The sequence below is a fragment of the Thermobia domestica genome, chromosome 13 (assembly GCF_964235325.1).
Source record: "Thermobia domestica chromosome 13, izTheDome1.hap1.1, whole genome shotgun sequence".
Taxonomy (NCBI): domain Eukaryota; kingdom Metazoa; phylum Arthropoda; class Insecta; order Zygentoma; family Lepismatidae; genus Thermobia; species Thermobia domestica.
Window position 1 is genome coordinate 195660817 of NC_137466.1, and position 10734 is coordinate 195671550.

The 10734-nt window shown below is 33.0% G+C and overlaps 1 protein-coding gene across 1 annotated transcript; it reads right to left on the reverse strand.

The window, feature by feature from the left end:
- Window positions 1-8323: 8323 nt before the first annotated feature.
- Window positions 8324-10249, reverse strand: LOC145667926 (uncharacterized). The gene has a single exon (XM_081735350.1). It carries the CDS (start codon window positions 10247-10249, stop codon window positions 8324-8326), a length of 1926 nt encoding a protein of 641 aa, XP_081591476.1.
- Window positions 10250-10734: the final 485 nt, after the last annotated feature.

Genomic DNA, 10734 nt, shown 5'->3' on the forward strand with positions numbered 1-10734 from the left:
TTTAATCACATGCGAATGTTTCCAAACGGAATATGAAATTCCGGAACCAATACTGTCTTTAAATTTTGTAGTAACGCTAAATGATTGATCATATTCTTATTAAATGGTGGACGTGGTTTCTTTTTCCAACATACTGAAAGTTGCAATAGCGTCACACGAATAGAATAGAATATAATATGTTTATCGTCTCTTCTCCTTATGGTTTCACACGCAGACCAATATTCCATTGTCACAATGCGTATCAGAATTTGGTCTAAAAGCATGTTCATTTAATAGTTAAAACACAGATCACACACGAAATTCATAGAACACTTAAGGTAATAGTGCTTTGCTCTCTCTCCCTATAGCATTCAGTGATATCTTACTGAACAAGTGTTAAACGATAGGTCATTGAGTCGACAGTCTTACACGTAAATAAATGTCACACTTGTTGTATGCTTAGAAAAGGAAGAAAATATGATAATAAACATATACAAATGTTTATAAACAAAAAAACATGTACATGTACAAATACAATGTAATAAAACAAAAAGACCTGGCTTTCGTTTTGTCTGAGCAATCTTTAATTATGTATTTGTTCTATTCCCATATCTATAACAGTAAAGTGCTACTTAAACAATAATCGCATTTAGAAAACTAAGATAAAATGGCAATAACAAATATGAGAAAAACCACTCCATCCCAAGCGGAGGATGTAACAAAGATATATGTATATAAAGTGAATTTTAACAGCATAGGAGGTTTATTCTTGCTCATCTTATGATGAAAAATATTATTTACAGAGAACAGAGCTTCCCTGTAGAATGCAGTAAGTGACGTTATATCAACAAAAAATAATAATAATAATAATTATATATATATATATATGCATTATCTTGGACCAAAGCAATTATACACTTCTTTTTTGTATTCATATGTATTTTTTTGATTATTATATTTATTAGATATTATTATGATGTGAGAAATCATAAGTATAACCTCAAATTACTCCTGACAATTTTTTTGTTTTAATGGTCCTAAATTTCAAAATCTGTAATATGTAAATTTTCTATCCTAATTTTATCCCATTACAAACTCATGAAGAACTCTCACAACAGTTTCTCTCAAAACCTCTTGATTTAATTATAAATCATGGAAAGCCAACTTTGAGGATGCTCCAATACTTGAGCATCTGCCTCAACGTTTGTGAGGATGCTTCCAACCACACTGACAGGGAGTTGATATGAATAAAATTGAAAAAAGAAAAAGAAGAAAAGGACAGAAATAGAATACGGGAAAATTGTAATATTCCACTGTATTTCTTCAATGATATTAAGTCTATTTTTTTCATTGAGCGGAATTAGACACACAAAGTACAGTCAATTGTTCTTTCTCTGCCTTGTGAAGTTTATAATGTATTTGCGAAAAAACATTAAGGAAGGAAAATTGAATGACAATGCAATCATACATATTCACAAAGAAGCCAAAGATATGGTTAACTTGGAATCTGTAATGACAATTTTCATCGACAAGCGACTGTTCGATGGAACATTTTCATAATGAGTGAGAATTACAGTTTCCGATAAAATGATAATTTTCGAACTGAAGACAGTCCTTTCGTTTTGATTTATTGCATTGTAAACATTACTATTATAGAAGAATAGCTATGTGCTACATTTAGTTCTATTGAACTAACTTTATTTGGCTTCTTTGGTTTTGAAATCTGAAAATTTAAAAGTTGCACTATTGTCCTTCTTCAATTCGTCTCTCTATCTTTCCAAGTTGTTGTTTCTATTTACATGTTTAACTTAATCGTTAATTATTAAAACTCCACGTATCACAGTGACGTCGTGTCTCCTGTTAAGTGTAGTATCTGTACACAAGTTGGTGTTGTTATCCGGATTCAAACTGTTAGAAATCAAAGACAACGTATCTATATCCTGCTCTAAAGTGAAGGATGAATGTGTGCAAACGTATCTGCATATTTCCATTTCTTGTCGTAATGTATCTGTAAAGTACACGCGGGAGAACTACACTTTCAGTCCCTTTCTATCTTTTGCAGTCTCCTCCGTACTTACAGCTATGAAAAAAAGATCGATTATTGTTCAGGTTCTTTTATAGATGCAACGTAAACAAGGAAAATATTAACGATCATATCGTTTGATGAAAGTGAGACTTTATAACAAACTCACAAAACAGTGAAATCTCTTATTACATAATATCGAAATGAAGGTAGTATGAGGCGAAACTTTCTTTAGAGAACTATATTAACTATATTGTCAACCTTTCAAACATTACATCGACAATTCAATACAACATAATAGAATAGCGATACGCGTAGTCTGTTCACTCACGAAACATTTGCAACGTTATGTTATATAGGAAAGTGTATTACTTTGAAGTCGATGAAGACGTCCCATGAACTTCTGTAACTCCCATAGCCGTGAAGAAAGTAAGGCATTGAGTAACAACACAGCACAATGCATAATATTCTATGCTTTATGGTATAGAGTATTTAGGCGTTGGTATGTAGTATTTAATTAGTCCGTAGAAGTGTTAGATAGTAGCACTTTGTTCTTAGCGAGTAGTAGCGTTTTGTTAGTACTAAGTAGTAGGAGGAAGTAGTATTGGTATTGAGTATTTAGTTAATTTACTTTTATGTAGTTATCTTATATAATTGGTTTTAAAAGAACCTTTATTCGTAGTGTTTTCAAGTGAAATGACGCAATTCGTTTGCAGCAGTGATCTATTTTCCCAAATACACGTAGGTATTCATTCAAATAATAACAAATTTCGTCGATTCTAAAATGTAAGTTGTCCTCACATTTACATTTATTTCATGTATAGGTATTTTTTACTATTATTATAACTTAAAAATTCATTCGCTTATATTATATATCATACTTTTTAATATGTCACTTCAGTTCCTTTAATCATTTTGTTTCCTTTCAGATACATGAAGATATAATACACAATATCTGCGGTTGATACTATACTCCTCGTACAAAAACAAACAGCGTACACGTAGCTAAAAAAAATGGGGCCTTCAAAATTATTTCTAAAGAAAAATTCAGTTTTATTAAATGATCACACATTATTATTTTCAACTAAATTAACTACAGTGTAGTTATGGTGTCTCTGGTGCATGGATGTGACAAGGAGTATGTTTCCCAGTTTTCCAACACAGATGGTGATCAGATTTATATTATAATTACCTGCCGTGGGTGGTTTCCTTAAGGTATTAATTTCGTTAATACCTTGTGACATTTCTTTCACAGGATAAGAGGTAATTGGCCTTACAGTCACTCTATTCCGCGTGAATGTTATTTTTTTAAAAAAAAAACATCTACCATAGTAATAGTGAAGACCAAGAATGATTGGCCACGTTTTCTTAGCGTCTTCCTTCATATTGAAGACAGTCTATAATCGCTATTTCAGTGCCTAATATAAGAATTGGTAACAATATTGTACAGATTTCTGGATTTATGATTGTTCGTGTAAGCACTATACAATGATAATATCACCCCTTAGTAGAGAGAAAAAGAAAGAGAGATATAGGTGCGTGAGTGACATATCAAGTTTCACATACACTGTAACATCCAATACTGGTTTGTTAGAAGCAGAAATAGAAATAACCTGGCAATATAGTATTCGTCGGCAAATGTTGGTAAACCCAACTGGTAATAGTCCTATACAAGACAAAATAAACTAATAGACGACTTTATTTATCCGCTGTATGATCAAAAAATATATATCGGAAGGAAACTTATATATAAAAAAACCGAATATGTAAATAAAACATACTGATACAAATATTCACTCTTTTTCAGAGGAAAATAAAATAGAAAATTATTTAAAAAAATGAAATGAAATAAAATCTTTGAGTTTTACGTCCCATGATTATGCCAGTTAGGCTAATGGTGACGGTGATGGTAAGTGATGAATGAAATGGTGGAATGAAGAAAGTAGGAAGAAACGGGAGAGCCCCGAGAAAACCCAGGCACGCAGTGTTTGTCCAAGAAAATTATTAGAATATTATAATACTTTTGTACATATAACTTTCATAAACTCATTCACTTTTATGTGGTATCAGTTTTTTACGCATAGGATAACATTCATCATTAATCCTAGTAATACTCTGACATCAGATCTCAGACATCAATATTAAGGTTCGTTCAATACGACAACCACCACCAAATAGAATAATTCCATTGTCCTTTATTCCTTACCTTACATTTAATTTTAGAGTGTTGATCCTTATCATATAGTATTCTATAAATAGAATTTACTTTCCTTTGATATTGATATTACATTTGTGTATGCTACAGAAATATAAAGTTACTAATCATAAATTCTGCTTGTATGTCTATATTTCCTTCAAGTGTATGTTTCTGACTTCTTTGTCTTATTGTATTCATCTTTTAAATAAATATACAAATTAGCAGATATATTAACTGGCAAGAAACACAACTAGGCGTTCAATGCAAAATACATTGCATTTTAAAATAATGAAGTGTCTGTAAAATTGTTTAGCAAGATAGTTACTAGACAAATCTTCATACCAGAAAAAATGGTATTTTTATAAATAATGAAAAATATTTAAATTATTTCCAACAAACGAAAAGTAAATTGAATATTAAGATAACATTAGCTTCATTTTCAATCTCTGGTCTCTGATTCTCTTGCAAATTCACGAATATGTCTGAGTATAACAATTCCGAACATGAACAGTTAGGACTTGATATATATTTGAGTTTTACATTTGAAATACACTTACTTCAGAAAATTGTTTGCTGCCTGCATGTCGAATCTACCAATTACGCAGCCTTCTTATTTTTTCTCCTATTCTCAGCCAGCTCAGGAAATATCTTCCTCCGCACAAGATTGCACTTGGTGATACGTACATTCTCAACAAGTCACACGGCCGATGGTAGAGTGCTACGACTCAAATAATAGAAATTTTGAGTTATCATCCCTCAAAAGAGAATAGAGAGAGAGAAGCGAGCTTTATCTGGTTGTATCTTTCCGGAAACATAACTAAACAAATTACCCCCTAGATGGCAGAAATACCAATATTTCAGGGAGTGATTTTTATAGAATAACAAACTTTAAAAGTCATGTTCCTTCAGATGTGTATTTTTGACTCGCATTAATCTTCCACCGGGTGTGCGAAGTGCTGTCCACTTAAGTTTTTGGTTCATATTGGAACTGAGAAGAGCACGCGTGAAATTATATATATGTATGTGAAGTATCGACGAAGTGAGTATGTCATCATTGTGTGCATTTTAAAGGTAAAATCGGAAATATTCTCTTGCTTTTAATCGACGTTTAGGATCTGTAGCAGGTTCCTTAAATATACTAAATAACCATATAAGATTCCTGTCTCCCTATAGCAACTTATAAGTTTTCTTTTGTTTCAGGTATAGATATAACATCGCGTCACTTTCTTTAAAGTTGTGTTACTTCACGTAGAAAATAGTTATAACATTGCAATAGTTACTATGCTTATCTGTATTTGTAATATTGTTAGCACTTGAGCCAACTAATGGAACCTCCCTTAAGCATCGTAGAGTAACTTGAAATGAATTGTTATAAGAGCAACCACAACGTCAAGATGTATGAATCTTCAGATACAATTCAAATATGGTTTTCTAAAATAAATGTCTGAAGTTCTGTTGTGATAACCATACAATCAGTATTAAATTCTGTAAAAATTACTTCGATACTAGAAACCTTGAGATCATTTCTTAAGGTTTAATAAAACAAAACTTATTTTCTGGGTTCTTCACGAAAAATGATTCTGTTCCAATAATTATTATACTTTCCTAAATAATAATAATAATATATTTTGCTTACTACGCGGACAAACTCTCTCTATATTACTTTTGTAAGTGCTTAGAAGTATATCAACCAAATAATACAATACTTTTGTACCCGTAGCAGTTGGGCATATATCGCACATAAAAGAAAAAAACACAGAACACTAAAATCTGTACTTTGAACCAAAGCAAATTTATGTTAGAGATATCATCCACGAACCAAAGTAACAGGATAAGAAGAAACAGAATTCTGTTGGCTGTATCTTCGCCACAGACGTGGAAAATTCGGAATTTAGTCTACATTGTTTATGTATAGTATCTACTGTAGAAGTAAGAGCAATTAAGTTTCAACTCCATTATTACATGCTGTAGTCTAAGGTGAATCATATACTTCTCTCCGATAAAACAAAGCATTATTATAAGCCTTCAGAGTAGCATTACTAAATATGTTTACCACAATACATTCCTGAGAGGTATAAACAACTTCACAAAAGAAAAAAGAACTGCGCCATTGTTGTCCATAGATGCCAACACATTTGAAGATTTGGGAAAACAAGCATTCTCACACACTACCCAAGAACACTACACTAGCACGCATTACATTGAAGCATTCTCTCCCCTGCTCGGATCTCTGTTATTATCTTGCCCAATGAGTGTGCTCTTATTCATCCTGACGATTGCAACCTGGCTAATAAAAGCAATCTTCATGCGCCGTTACATACTAATTGCCGAAAGAAAGTGTCACGTTCACACATGCATATTGAACATTCTTATCATTCCTACTTAGTGCGTAGCGCTAACCATCTTTTTTTTGTGAAGATTGTATCGTTCGTCACATGTCATATTCTTGTTGAATGTCCAGAACACTCAGATCTGATATAACATTTATGATAACAAAAATATCATAATCTAGTCTAAGAGGATAATGTGGTATGACGTGGTCATATTCTAGCATTATGGCTAGCAAGGTAGTTTTAATAACACGTTAATAATAACTTTGATTAAGAATTTCTCGATAATTACTCGAATTTAAAATCTCCTCAAATCTAAGACGTACCCCTATTTCCATGGGTTAAATTTAAGGAAAACTAGTAATATGTTACGTTAGTCAGTCACTTTTTACTATTAGTAAAGCGCTCTTTCATATTGGTCATTTTCGGTAAATTTTATATATACCTCCCCCTCCCCATGTTGCGGGGCACGGCATCGGAAGTATCATTGTTCATCTCAGTGACCCAAAAGATAGGTCTGGTAGTTTAAGAGTTACTAAGTTTTATTAATTTTCATATATATCTCCCCCTCCCCTAAGTTCTAGGCCCGAACCTCATCTATGTAAAAAATTTTATCTAAAGAGTTATTAAGTTCTGTTTTAAACTCCTCCTCCCCCTCCCCTAAGTTCTAGTAGTCAAAGTAAAGAAATAAATTAAATCCCAGGCTCGAATCTCATCTATGTTAAAAATTTGATCGAGATTGATCGAGTGGTTCAAGAATTATTAAGTTTTATTTTTTTATAATTCCCCCTGCTCCCCCAACCCTAAGTCCTACCGTAAAAGTGAATAGCTAAAAAAAATCTCCCAGGCCAGAACTGCTTCTACGTAAAACAAATTGATTGAGATCGGTCGGGTGATTCAAGAGATTAAGTGTAACAACCATAGTCACTTTCAATTTAGATCTCACGTGTTTTGTTCACAGACACCGCTATTAATATATAGATTTTTAGAAAAGTTGGGATGCCTTGAGGAGACTGGTGGATTGTTGTAACATGATATAACACAGATATATAAACTGAGCTTCAAATATAAAAACATTACGGACGTATTGGTATTTTGATGAATAATGAAACGACAGGGCTTCAGAGATAGTTACGTACTAAAAATAGAGAAGGGGGCAGGAGCGTTCACCTCCGGTGCTTGGGGTCCCTGGTTCGATTCCAGCTCGCGCCGTGTGGACTTTGTGGTGGACAAACACCGTGCTCATGGGTTTTCTCGGAGTTCACCCGTTTCCTCCCACTTTCTTCATTCCACCATTTCACTCATCTCTCATCATCACCGTCTCCTTTAGCTTAACCGACATAACCATGGGACGTAAAACTTAATGATTTTATTTCATTTTAAAGATAGAGAACACCCTGGGCATTCGATATTAAGTTTACAATAACGACGAATACTAATCCATTATTGCCTACATTAAAGAAACATTGTGTCACCTCAAGATCATTCTATTCTATGTGAATAATGATAAATGCACAAAAAAAGAAGAAGATGCGATATTCATAGCAAAGACTGTGAATATTTGAGTCTTTTTCTTAACATCTCTCTTTAGATTTGAGGCATTGCAAGGTCCCTAATATGATAAATAACTACGGAAAGTATAACAACAATATTGTCACTTTTGTGTACACTTTCTGTCCTCGGACTTTCCGATTGCCCTTGTAAGTATTATACAATGGAAACATATATTTATTGACTATTTTGTGCTATCGGAATATAATAAACATACATGTAATTACAACTTTTGCATGATGTTCATTTTCTGTTTCGGACACAATTGTAGATTGCAAGTTCTGTTATGAATGCAATACCACCTAGACACAATCCAAAAATACACACAGAAAACGCACCAATTAGCTGAAAAATTCTAAGAGGTTTAGCACTTCCCGAAATCGGAAGTATACTTGCTTTCTCGGCACCTAATTTATAATCATCCGTTAACCATTTTCCAAGGATACCAGAGTAGTCACATGCTTGCATTGTTTTCCAGAATATATGTCCAAGAGGTGACCCTTGTCTCATTATGAAAAACAAAGGTAAATAGTACACAAATTCTCTCACTATGTGTAACATTGAATTCCCTTCAGAATCAACAAATGGTTTCCTAGTCATAAAATATCTAGAATCGCCTGATACCCAATAAAAAGCAAAATTCCTTGTTTCAATTATCTTATGAAACCCTTCCATATACGAATTTACATTAACCCATTCGTTGAATATCGTTTTCGAAACATGGTTTCCATGTGATTGAAACCTTGACTTGGGTACCGAAAGTCCCCCAATTTGTAATTTAGCGTCCACCATTTCTTGCATTGTATTGATAGGGGGATATTTTTTGGGATTTGTCATAAATCCCAACAAAGCAGATTGATAAGAGTTATTGAGTACAAAACCAAGTAAAACCCAAATTAGGTAACATATTCTCACAATAGCAATATTTCTCGGAGGACTCATGGATACTCCCAACAATAAACAGAAACTGTCTAAGAAGGAACGTTGAATTGAAATTGGCTTCTGAAACACTATTCTATGTACAATGTTCGTTACAATGGACGTGAATACGTAAGACAACAGTATGCTAATCCAAGATGCCGGCTGAAATGGGAAGTAGATATTCATCCATAAAGGGTAGAGAGCAGGTGCAGGAACTGTCCATACAGTCGTCGTCATATGTCTAGTGAAAATATAATCAAAGTATTGGAAAGTATGGTAGTGTGCAGCCGTAGGTGCTAAGAAACCATGATACATTCCTGACTTGATGCTGGAGTAAATGCCTGTGCAAGTTCCATTAGGATATCTCTTTCCGAGGTCTCTATATGAGGCTTCATCTAAATTTAATGTTATATTATGATGATCTCGAAACATTTCAATTCCTTTCTGAAGAGCATTTTTAAATTTCACTTCGCTATTTGCTTTTCGTGCAGTGATTGTTACTTTCCTATTATTAACAGTTACAAACGAAATAGGACGTTTGTACAATTTCGCGATTTTATTCGGAAATAAATTATTTCTAAAGTAAAATTTATTGTTGTTCCAGATATCCATTACCGTTTCACGCAAACCATCTGCCCAATTTTCTACGAAAGGAAAATATGTGTATATGATAATGGATTTGTTATTATCTTCAAATTTTATTCCAAAGAAATTACCGTTTTTGATCCAGGTCACAAGGATAATATTCAGGATATCATTCTTAAAGGAAATTTCAATCACATGTCTTATATCTGCTCTTGTGTAATTTGTGGTCGGGAGAACTACAATGAACTTTGAGTTTGAATACCAAAATGGCAGTTCTTTGACTGTGTTGATCGCATGTTTAAAAGATCTTATGGTTCTCAAAATGATAATGTAATTTAATGTTCGTCTTGAGAAAAGCCACGTAGATGCCATCCAATTGTCACTGTCTTGAAGGATGTTAATATTCTTATTAATCTCAACGATTTGAAGTGGATTCCTGTATGATCTTACTAATCCGTCAGCTAATTCTGAGTTCACTTCTTGTAATATAACAAGAGTTCTTGTTAGGCTGAAATGTTTCTGTTCAATATCTAAGATGCAATCAATGAGAATTGTTTGATCATTTTGATTCTGATATTGGATTGGCAATGTCTTCTTTACTCCTTCTGTAGATATATCAGCAAATGTTTGCATCAAATATAACAGAACAGTAAATACAGTCATGTTGTAAGACCAGAGGCTGAAAACAAAGATATGATCAAGTAAGTATTATTTGAAATTTGAAGTTATGGTTAACTATTTCCTTATTACTAATACTATTTCCTTACTTATAAGACTTATATTGAATATAATAAAATGAATCTCAGTATTCCAGCTACTGTAGTAAACTGGGCTTCTTTACAGTTACTTGAAAGCTAAATGTTAATAAGCCAGTATTTAGATTGCCATTACAAAATCTACCAAAATAGCTCCCTAATTATGAATCTTTGGTTCCCTAATTGATATTTTCCTTGTATAACAGGCCATTTGAAAATTTGAAAGGGTTAATAATACACTAAGATATCAAATTTAAGATAACAATTCGAAAGAAGTAGAGTTTACGAAACGAAAATAAGAAGAGAAAACATCACAGCTCAGCATGCAACAGAGAAAAAAATGTAGTACGTGATGTTATATTTTGCAAAGCTAAACCCCAATCTAATTTCGCA

Coding starts and splice junctions, on each gene's coding strand:
- LOC145667926 (XM_081735350.1), bottom strand. CDS start 10,249: ATGACTGTATTTACTGTTCTGTTATATTTGATGCAAACATTTGCTGAT.